This window comes from Protopterus annectens, chromosome 10.part0 (assembly GCF_019279795.1).
Source record: "Protopterus annectens isolate FY-2018-M chromosome 10.part0, PAN1.0, whole genome shotgun sequence".
Lineage (NCBI taxonomy): Eukaryota > Metazoa > Chordata > Ceratodontiformes > Protopteridae > Protopterus > Protopterus annectens.
Window position 1 is genome coordinate 574,480,629 of NC_056744.1, and position 12,221 is coordinate 574,492,849.

At 38.2% G+C, this 12,221-nt stretch overlaps 1 protein-coding gene across 2 annotated transcripts in view; it reads left to right on the forward strand.

Annotated features, from left to right (window-relative positions):
* The window catches only part of HYI (hydroxypyruvate isomerase (putative)), a 530,872-nt gene that overhangs the window by 237,389 nt on the left and 281,262 nt on the right, over positions 1-12,221 (forward strand). For both annotated transcript variants that reach the window (XM_044085419.1, XM_044085418.1), the window contains exon 4: positions 3,823-3,901. In XM_044085419.1, the coding sequence (XP_043941354.1) occupies positions 3,823-3,901 (79 nt within the window). The remainder of the gene's footprint in view (positions 1-3,822; positions 3,902-12,221) is intronic.

The window sequence follows — 12,221 nt, forward strand, 5'->3', positions numbered from 1 at the left end:
CTCCTTTTAAATGTTACAGTATGATGTGTTGCTTTTTTATTTGTATGAGAAATCTACGAGAACAGAACCATGATTAAATCACAGTATGAGTGGGTGTGGATATTTGACTGACCACTTCCATAAACAGAGCTGTTTGCATTTAGTTAACATCTTTACTGCAAATAATGTTAACCCATGAGCAAGAAAGTAATCCACATAGACTGTAACTTGAAGAATGCCTAAAATGTATGCAAAAAAATGTATGCATGGCTGTATATTGAATTATTTGGCTCACAAATGCTTTTGCTTGTAAAATTGAGTACATAAACAGAAAGTTTGTGTAGAGAAAATTATGGACATTTTTTGAAAGGTGGCAGTGTAAATTTGAACTGTTCTTTTATGTAGAAAGTCGCTCAGTTTTTAAAGTCTCTGTTAAGATTGTTGCCGCAAATTGTAATATTCTGTATTTTTTATAGTGTTGTGTATCTCCAGTTTGAGAGTCAGATCACAAACATATGTCATAAATTTCAGGGTGTATCTGCTTTTAGTGTTGCAGATCTTAGTGTTTGTAAAGGAAAACTAAAAACCAGAAACCAAGAAAATAAATTGGTGTCTTGTATTATAATACATATCGGTGGTATTGAATATAATATTGTAGGGAACCTACCTTCTTTGCTCTCACTCAGCTGTATACATGGATATTCTGAATTTTAATTGCTTTAATGATAGTTGTTACACAGCAGTAGAGAGATGTGTTCATTTTCCATTCCCTCTGAACTTAGTCTAGCATGACAGAGATTGTTAAATGACTCCTTTTTGGAACAATTATTTCAGCTTAAAAGGCTGTTATATTACAGACTTCGTTTCCAGTTAAGCATTTGTGAGGGATTTGCAATCACTGATGAATGTATTTTACAAAATACTGCATATTTTGCATTGATTTTTAGAAACTGAGATTACAGAACACCTAAGACCAAGATACTTGGGTTTCACTGTGTGATTTAATAATGCTTTTATTGCTAGAATTTGTATATTAAAATGGCTGCATGTTTTTTCAGGTGTTGGGGATGCTCTTCTGTAGAAACCTACCTCACTGGCAGTATAGGACACTCTGGCACTGTGGCTACCTGTTTAGTGTCTGTATTCTGTGGCACAGCTGACAGGACTGTTGCCGACTCACTTATCTACTCGTCTGCAGTGTAACCGAGTAGCTCACTTCGGATCCTATTCTTGTAGCGGTCTGCTGATACTGGCTCTCTGAAGTGATGTTGCAGAAACCAGTTGCTGTTTCTGCTAGTAAATTGTCATGTCTGCAAAATGTATACCCCTTGTATTTTTTTCCGAGCCTTCTAACCTTGAAGGTCATACAGGTCCTTTTTGTTTTTGACCGACATTATTTTTGAAAACAGTATGCTTTTCATTTACCCCTTGATATAGTTCATGGTTGCTTTCTTTTACATGCACATACACCTGCCCTTCTTTCCTTCATTCAGACACAAAGTAGCTTCCGTAGACCCACCAATTTCAAGTTCAGACTGGCATATTTGTTCTTTTAATTACCCTGAAAAGAGCATACATCTATCTACATGCTTTCTGAGATGTGGTTGCCAAAGACTGATATCATTTTCAAGATAGGTTATTATTTGTGGGTCCCAGAGCTATCCATGTATCATTCTTTGCGCATTTCCCCTCAGTTTACTTTTCTCTGCACTGGAATCTGCCATGTCATCGGTTATGCTTTAAAGTTTCCATTTCTCCCCCCACTTTGGTCACTGGTGATGTTTTACTAATAGAGTTTTGAACTTCCAACATCAGAGATGTCTAGCTTTAACTGTAGGATTTTAATATCATTCACAAGGGAGCACACATTTCTTCCAGCATTTTTGCACCCTAAACACAATGAAAGCGTCTCAGTTCTGAGTCCTAAAGTGCCCATATGATCACCCTTCCTCATTAACATCTTTATACCAATGCTTCCCTGTGCCTTCCTACCACTGTTACAGTATTTTTTCAGGTTTTTCATTGGTCTTTCTCTGAAACATACCATATGTTGGTATTTTCTGTGTAACTATTAAGCCAAGCCCAGATAATATTTATATTTAATCTGTCCTTGTCTGTGTGGCATAGACTGATTTGCTTGGCATGATACTTTGTTTCATTGTATAAGCTTTTGCTTTGAATGTATAATGAAAACAACTTAAAAATATATTGTTTGACGCTGAACATAATTTGGAAGATATTAAATAAGCCAGGTATTTATTATTAAAGTTCACTGTGGCATTTTTTGTTTGTTTGAGGGGGTGGACACCAGTTTTCAGATTTGCTGGAAAAATGCAAAACATTGTATGCTACTTGTATGTAGTCCAAGAATGACATTTCTTTTCCTTCTTTAGTTGATGTAATATCTTTGATTCCATCTGCAAGTCTTGTTACCTTATTTCTGTCAATGGAAACATTGTTATCTTCTCTACTGCAGCATATTTTATTTCTTACCGTAATAGCAGTTGTTCAGTGGCCATCAGGTTGAAGTCTCCCGTGTGATTATATCTGTATGGCTAAATTACTTGGTCAGCTGTTTATTTAAATCTGTGCTTTTGTGCATCGTATTTCTGTATGATTATCCAGTAAGGCATGACATTCTATGTTATTATGTATTTAATAACTCCCTTAGAACTTGCTAGTGCAGTCTTTTGACCTTTCTGCTCCAAAAAGTAAGGGAGACAAGTATAGCAAATGAAACAGGGCATGTAATAAGTATTAAGCCATGGTCTGTGCAGTGCTAATTATGTGCCTTGGGTAGCATTCTCATTGCTCTGTATGGGGACCTTATGGTTTGAGTTAGGAATGCCTGAAAGCAAAACTTGGCTCATTTGGTCACATCATGTTCTTCATTATCTGAACTTTTAGAAGCCTGAAGCCCAGTGAATTTTTCATGAAAATATGGCTGTATTTCTTAAATTTAAGTATGTGTTAAAAAGGACAAGTACATTTTCTCAGGATAGAGGACAAGCAGACTCTTCACCTTTTTTGGATCTCTTTGTGACGGTACTACACAGTTTGTCAATGATCTGCATTACTGAACCCCCTGCCAAGCAATATAGATCAGTTTGTTTGTGCAATGGTATATTTGCTGATCTGATTTTAAAAATGGTTGGAAAACCATGTGGTGCAACTTGCAGGCTGTAAAAAAGATTGGAGCAAGCAGAAGAAAAAAAGTGTCCAGAAGACTTGCTTAGAGTCTTGTACTTTCTAATTCTTATTCTAAGATTCCTTTTGAAGTGTTGCAGTTTTTCATACCATCCCTATATAGTGATTGTCTTGTACAAACTGACAGATGCAGACATGAAATGGCTTGAGATTCCACCACTAGTCAGGACGGGGTGAAGAAATCACAAATTTTATGCTGTACTCATCAGAAAATTGGGAAGAGAAAAGTAACTATGTTGTTGTTGTGTCTTTCGGCTTTTCCCGGCTAGGAGTCGCCACAGCAGAACTCCGGTCCGCTAATGATTGGTAGTTGATTTTTACGTGCCGAGTTACCAGCCCTGACGCACAACCTTCAACGAAGGTACGCCCATTCACGCATGTCTCCACGCAGAAGACGCTCTAGCTGAGAATCGAACCGGACAGCGTCTTACTGTGAGGCGACAATGCTACCGCAGCACCACCTAATAGGTGTTAATCTTTGTAGGTTTCTCTGGCAAAAAGGGGTTAACATGAATGAAATCTTGACTAGGTTCAGGTTTTACTTTTACAAATGGTAAAATAAATATTTATTAGACAAGCCTACAGTTCAGTTAATTTCCCTGTTGTTAAGTAACAGTTCCTTTCTTTTGATTGTAGGAAGGAATTACAGGTCTGGTGGAACCAATTAACAACCGAATTTCAGACCCACGCTATTTCCTGAATTCTCCACACCAAGGTAAAATTCTAGAGGCCTGTTTAAAGCTGAATCTTGGTTGTTACGAATTTTGCTAGAATGTATGCAAGTAAAAATAAAAAATAAGTCTAAAAAAGTTCCATTAGGTTGTTTGCCAAAATTGCCGGACTTTTTTACAAATTTGTCTTAGGGATAACTTATTTTCAGTGGCATTGTATACTTTGACTTCTAGAATGTGAGATTATATGCAAACTTACTGGCCCAATAGTGTTCTACACCTGCACCGTCGAAGCTGTGATTCCGGTGGACATGGAGGAGACAGAGATGTAGAATAGCTGAATCGGCCACCTGATATGCAGCTAAATGTTCCATGTAATGTCCAGCAGAAACTCTACAAGTGTCCATGGGAAATTACTGTACTGCAGTGAGTAATGGCCTGGAACCCCTCCTTTAGGTCCCTGTTCTTAGTAGTTTGTTCAGTTTCTAGTTACAACTCTCAGGTGCATTCATGTTCTACTGTTATTTCTCCTTTTTTCTTTTCTTGTTTCAAAGAAAACAGGAAGGAAAGGGTTCCCTCTGATTCTAGATCATAGCAGTTTCAACAGGTAGATCAGGAGGTACTGCAAGTTCTGAATAGTGACTCTTAAGGGAATCATCCCCCGGTTTATTTCTGCAGGACATTGATTGTATCCATCTTATTTCCACAGGACATTGATACCCTTAGGCATTATGGATGCCTTTTAGCATATCATTGTCTCAGAGCCCCACAGCAGATTCCTTTAGCTCACTGTGGGTCAGTACCATTCCCACAATGGTGGTCTTCTAGTATTTACCAGGGTTCTTGCTATGATGATGGGAGTACTATCATGAATGGGATCTTGTGTTCCCCTTGCATGTGGATAACTGGCTCTTATTTACATCTTTAGGAAATTCCGTGCTAATTCCTGACTACTGACTTAGCTGTAGGATCCAGGGTGTCCATAAAATGGGAAAGTTTTTCTTTAAACTCCCGATTAGAAAATCACATGTTGTAGTAGTAGAGCTGAGCCGTCTACAGTGCTCATTTTTCCAGCTCATGAAGAGGGCCCAAGAACTCAAATTTCCTGGTATAAAAGTGCTTGGCTTTAAGAAGGTATGGTGCCTCTAGCCTCCATCAGATTTCAGAAGGTATGTAATGCATCTGGTATCCTGTATCTAGTGTATAGTCTAATGTCCAGTAGATGCTGATGAAGCTGCCTGCATGCAGTCTGCATCCATTTCTTTGTTTAGGCCAGCGCTAATACCAAATATTTCACTAGGTGAGAAACAGAGCTGGGTTAAGATCCGGACCCTTTCCTTTTTCTGTTTGCCTAGGTTTGGATGAATGTACTCCACCAGACGGTAATGAGAGAGTGATTCCTTGTCACTGGGACAGTACTGGACTGCCTCCAACAGTATCAGAGTAAGATCATCCTTCCTGCTGATGAACCTCTCGCAGGTTCAGGTGAAGGATGCTTTGCGTGTAGGTTGTGGAGTTCACCACCTGGATCTCCTTGTTTGGGGGTAAATTAAGTCAATGTGAGAGGATTATGTAAACCTACTTTTCTTGTCATTTGAACTATGGAAAAAGGAGATGAGCACCACCATACTCTCAGCTGTAGTCCCATTGCAGCTGTAGGTCTTGGGGGTATGTAAAGCCTGTTTACTGAAGATCTGGAAATGGATCACCTCAGAGGGTGACCTGTTTTCCACAAATAAGGTTACAGTTCTTTCCCCACTCTGCCTTCTTTTGCAGGTAAAAGAGTTAACTATGGATGTATTCTTTCTGTTGTGGTTGGGAGTTCTTTATGGCTTTCCACGTTTCCTTTTGATTCATTGTCTACTGGCTAAGTTCAGAGGAGACTAAAATTAATTTTTCTTGTCCCATGTGTCCTGAAAAGGATATGGATTCAAACTCTTGGGACTCTGAATATGTGATTTTCACGAGTCTATTAAAGTCAGTTGAACCATTCTTCATCAGTGGTTTGAGTATTACTCACAAGTAAGGAAAACAGCTACTTAGTGTTGCATTTCATCACTGCAGAATTTTATTTATTTATTTATATTTGCTTATTGGGGTAGTGCACTGATTTCAGTTGACCATTTTCAGGCACAGCCCAGGTGAATAAAATCACATAAAAATGACCAGAGCATGCTTACAAAATGCAGGTATATGCTAAAAATGTATATATGTATTCACAGATGGAAGAATAAGCCACTGCATTTGATTCAGGAAGTCAAAAATCAAGTATACATTGTCAAAACATGATTGGAAAATTGGCATCGTGCTTAGTATAGCTTTTGGATAAGATATAGCCATCATGAATGAGATGGCTAAAGGGATAGCGATATAGCATATTATAGAGAGAGGAAGGAAGTTATTAGAAGAGGTGAATGTAAATAGCTGCAAGAAAAGGATACAGTGGGGTGAAGATAAAAGAAATAGGTAAGCTAATCATGCAGAGGGGAAAGGAGAGGATTTGTGAGAGATGTGAAGAGATGAGGGAGTAAGGACGAATGAAAGGGAATAAGTGAGGGGATCACAAGATGAGAGAAGGAATGATGAAACCGGGATAAAGGGATGTGTGAGAGCTGCAGGGTTTATGTCAATTGATCTGTATGATGTATTTGCACTTTACTTGAGTGAAGAGGTGTTCCATGAGCTGTTGTCTGACGTCTGAGTACTTTTGTAAGTCTCTGATTGAAAGAGAAATGGAGTTACCATACTTCAGTTGTTAGGATGGAACATGCATAGTCAGTGCAGTCAAGTTTAGTTTGTGGGGTTTCTGACGTGAGCTGAGATTCAGAGATGGTCCTGAGATTGTATCTGGAGTTTTGGTGAAGAGTTTGAGTGGATGGGGAAGATGTCTGGTGAAAGAACTTTGTGAATTCTTGTCATAGTAAAAGGTTCACTCTGAAATGTATTGGGAGCCATTTGGCTTTGACAGGAATTTGGCGATGGTGTTCGTTAGCTGGGTGAGTTAGTAATAAATCTGAAAATTTTATTGGAGAGGTTTGCAAGGTGATGGCATTTTTTTGAAAACACAGAATCTGTTCCAGTCCATTCCATAGCAGAGATTGTTCAAAGCACTGGAGGGTGGGAGGGGTTGCTGTTCCAACTACCTTGTAGGCTTGAATTCTCCTTTGAACCATCTGGTTTTGTGGATTTGAAGCTCATTTCTTGGCTTTTCATGGGAGCCATTACCTTCATCAATAATATGAGATACAGGCCCTTATCTGTAGGGAATCCTACTTTGTCATTCACAGAGATCGTGTCCCTCAGGATTAGACCATGCTTCTTACTAAAAGGTGCTTAGGATTTTTCTCAAATCAATTGCTCACCTCCCTGTTTTCTTTATGGAGGAGAATCTTGGGGAGGTAGGGAGGCAGGAACCTTTCTACTCTGCATCTGTATTGCCAGCACAGGTTTTGGCTAGGTGTAAAAGTAAAGATAGATGTAATAGCTGTTCTCTACTCCCTAGTAAGAAGGGCCTAGCTCTGTATGCCTTATCCAAATCAATTTCTAACTGTATTATCTTTAGTCATTGAGTGTTCTATTGTTCCTTGGTGAGTGTGATCAAAGAACATTCCACCAAATAATTTGTTCATTCTAGTGCCCGATTCAAAAATGTATCCATTGTTGACATTTTTACCACAGGCACTTATCAGACCACTCCTTCATCAAACATTATTATTTGGACAGTGATTCCAGGAACAAGGCCTCAGTTGACACCTCAGGGCTTCAGGAGTTTGCCTTCTGAGCTCTTTTTTTTTAATCTGACTTTTGACTTCTTGGGAGAATATGTTAATGCAGCTTGGGATTTTTCCAAGCTATTGTCTACTAAAGACCTTTTCAGTCTAAGATGTAACAAATACTTGGGAGTACTCACCATATCAGCTGATCTTCTCCAACATTATTTTGGAATGCCCTTCCCTTTTTTCCCCACCTTTCATATGGATAGTCATAATATGTATGCTATTTTTAACATTTTATATTCTCTTCAGTATATTTCATGCCCTTTGGTGTACTATATGGCAGTATTGAGAGCAGGAGGCTGGTTTTTCTCATCTGGACCTGAAGTGTGACACCATGGCTTTTGCCAACAGCTTAGAAACTTTTACAGCAGCATGTATTTTGTGGGAGACTTTCATTGTAGCTTCTGCTTTGCATCTTTTTAATACAGTGTTTACAGTAATGTCTGCCGTTATGGTGAGTGTGTTCCTGCAGCAGTTTTGGCTGTGAAGCATGTATGTATCTTAGTGGTGCTGCCTTTTTAGCTGGATACTAGACCAAACTTCACATGTCTTGTGCTGCTTTTTCACTGGTAGCTGAGGATGGATTCCAGTTAAAGAATCGGCCTGTGTTTATTGAAAATAAGCCCTGAAAAAGATGGAAAAAATAACCCCTGAAAAAGATGGAAAAGTAAGGTTATGACTGAGCGGGAAAAACAAAAGCATGAAGCATGCACTTGTAGTTGTGCTTACTAAAAGAGTAAAAGATAAGCAGCAGAGATTTCAGCAGGGGGTCTCAATATGGATGAAGGTATGTCTATGTTTTTGAAATAGAAAATAAAATGGAATTATGAGGCACACTCTCATTTTGATCAGATTATCAGAGATGCTGCACTTTCTGTGATGGATTGCATAATTGTTTTGATCAAAGATGTTTTATATATATATATATATATATATATATACACATTTAATATGGTGCTTTCAGATCCATTGTGTTTATCTCTTAGATACTGAAAATGCACTCTAGGGATGACTTGTTACTAAGGGAAAAGTAAGAAATAGCATTGACATCCTATACTGAACTTACTTTTGTTAAGCCCTGAAGTGCCTTTTCAGAGAAATGACATCAGGCATAGCAGTGGGGTAACGTAAGTCAGGGCACAGGACTTCACAGAGCAGAAATGAAGCAGAAAGCTGGGTGGGCAAAAGAGCTGAGTGAGACTTTCCAGTATTGTATATTAGTTCATTAAATAAGTATCGCAGAAGATCCAACTGTTTTCTAATTAAGAACCTCTATTACTGCTCTAAAAACTATCCAAATAGAGGTAAACAAGTTAGAAGAGCAGGAGAAAGCAAAGTATCTGATGATATAGAAGAATGCAGAATTAACCTGTTTGCCAAAAAGCTGGCTTTAGATGCTGACATTTTGTAGTAGCCCTCTTTTCTTTTGCCTGCAATTTGGTGCTGTGTGCACACACAAACATCATTTCTGGAGAAAATGGTCTTACAGCTACATCAATAAATGGAGTAAGAGTGAGCTGGAAAACTTATTGAAAAGTGATGCACCTAGTAGCAGGACTTTCAAGTGCAGAGAGATGGTAAAAGTCTCATGTTCCACCAAAAAATGAAAATGCAAAAACAGGACAAGGTAAAAGTATGATATTTAAATAACAGTAGCAGTCCCAGTTGAAATACCTCTGTTGCTAAGATGCCCTTAAAACATGTTCAGTAACAGTTCGGGACATAGAAAATAACAAAAGCAGTGATGTTAGAACAACCAGTGACTCTTGAATTCACTAGCTCAAACATTATTGGGTCAACATTCTACATAAAGACCATAAAGTGAGTCACAGTGCGAACAAAGTCCTCTAGCTGCAGAGGACATGACCAAGTAGGGAGTAGTAGAAAGTTATAATGAAACTACATCTGCAGTTGGACCTTCATCTGTGGACAGAATGCAGAAACTATTTTGTAGTTCCAGAAATAAAGACCATGAATTTATTTTTATTCTTAAACAGATTGTTGAGTTATAAGGTTTGAGTTTGAAGTATATAAGACGTAAACCTTGCCCGTTTTTTGGCTAGCCTCTGGCATCTGATGGCAGTCAGACAGTTGCTGTGGACTCGCATGAGCTTCTTGCCTTCATGTCATCAAACAATTTCTACATTTCACTGCTGAAATTATTTTGAGCACAGAGATGGTCAGAACTTCTATATAAATTCTATATAAATGCATTCATTTACGGATGAGCAAGCATGATCCACCTCAGATGTTATTGAATGACAATGGTGGGGACTTGAATAATGTAATTAGAGATATGGCAGAGAACTCTAATATTGAAACTGTGACCATGGCAGCATATAGCCCTTGGAAAATGGGCTCCCAGAAAAAAACACAAGCAAACACTAATACAAAAATGCTAAAAATAGTAGCTAGTAGTGGATGTGACCAGGAAATTGTAAAGACTGGGGGAAAGTACTATGGAGAATGTCTGTGACTGCAGTCTATATCAGCTTATGTCTGGTCATAACCCAAATCTTCCTTATGTTTGATAAGTTGCCTGGTTTAGAAGGGACCACAAGGAGCATGGATATGAGACTATATTTCAACATTACATACATCAAGGAAAGCATTTGCTAAAGCTGAAAGTTGAAACAGAACTCTAAGAGCACTATGGAAACAACTCTTTACCAGAAATGAGAGGTCTTGCATGGGAGACAAGGTATATGTGAAAAGGTCTGACTGTGCAGAGGAGAAAGGATATGAAGTTGTCACTGGCCAGGATGGAGTTGTGGTATTTATATAAGGATGCATCATTCTGTGCTGCATATAGTGAAGACTGAAGGAGGACTACTGGATCAACAGTGACAATGATGAGTTGAGAACCTTAACAGAAATTATACCAAAGAACTCCAAAAATAGAAATGAAGACATTATGGAAAATTTGAAGGTGAGTAAGGAAGAACTTAGTACAGAGGGAGTAAAACAGTCAGATGTGCTGCAACAAGGTGATAGCCTCAGTCTCAAATAATTCAAACCATAAGATTTTTGGACATAAAAAAGGGTGCATCATACAGCTAAAGTCTTAGGGTAGGCTGGTAAAGCAACAGAGTGACACGATTGCCTGAATAACATGACATTCTTACACCTACTTGATATACTTAAGAACAGAATGGGCTGACATACCATGTATTATATTCACATTGAACCAGGAAATGATTATATACAGCCCTCTGACTCGCATATGGAACAGGATGTACTTCTAACTGAGGGGCGCATACCCTTTAAATTGGCAAAAAGGGATGAGATACAAAGCTGGAAAGATAAGTAGGGCTACCACCTGTCCCTGTTTGTTCAAGATACTCCCTATATGGGTGCTTGTGTCCTGTGGAAAAAAAATTGAGAAATAGCAAATGTCCTGAGATTTTGAGAAATAACATTACATAAGCTTCCTTTAATAGTTGCTTAAAACAATTATCTTGAATCTCAAACACCTAGATATTATATAGTGATCAGCATAAGCAACTGAACTACTACAACAGTACGCTTTTAATTTTGGCAATAAATGTTTAGTCCTTTGCATTTGCTGCAGGTAGGATTTGTCCTGTAAAATCTCATGTTTCCATAAAAAGTGTCCCAAAGGAATAACACCCAAAGCACATCTTATGGTTAGAGAGTTTGAAGAACATTGCAGAAAAAAAATTCCATAATATTAATCAACATATCCATGAAAATCTTTTCATCTCCTATTGGTTTTGGTCAGAATTTGTGAAAAGCAGTGTAACATTCATTCCTTGAACAGTAACTCAACATTTTTTGCAAGGTATGGAACTGTTTCATGACATTTGTCGGTCCCCCTTCTTGAGGCAGGAGATGTCTGGAACAACTGTGGGTACTCAAAGTGTGTTTATGGTATGACCTATGTATAAATCTAAAGGAAAACGAACAAATAGAGCCTTCCATATCAAATCCAGGAGGCAAATCCCCTTCCATCACTTGGGGAGCCAACTCAAAAAAAAAAAACTCTGTGACAAACCTAAGCAGACTAAAAGCTCATGGCTTACAGAAAAAAAAATAGCAGTATACCTGTTGATGTACCACATTCTCCAAAAGAATATAGTGGTGGAAAGATTCTTTCTAATATTACCCAACAGAAAGATGGTTAACAATGAAAGTAGGACTCTCAAAACTGCTGCTTGTCTCAAGACATCTCTTTATTCATAAATAGCACTTTGCAGGCAGATGAGTGCAGCTTGGATAATGTGTTAAAACCTGTAAAAACATGCACTTATTTCAGTTGATCAGTGACTGGGCATTCTTCAACATATGTCTGCCCTCAGGGCTAATGCCACTGGTGGGGGGATGAATTACCACTTTGGTCATGGTCTAGAATGTTGCCTTGCCAAACAAGATTTACCTGTTTCCAAAGGCTTAACAGCTACATTTCTATTGCATCTAATGAACAATAACAAATATACACAAACAATCTTAAATAATACGTGCAGTAAACTGTGGTTGAAATGCAAAATTAAGTCTGTTTAAAAAAAAAAATAAAATAAAATAAAACTTGTGCCTTAATCTTGCACCTTCTATACATGGTTATTTTTTG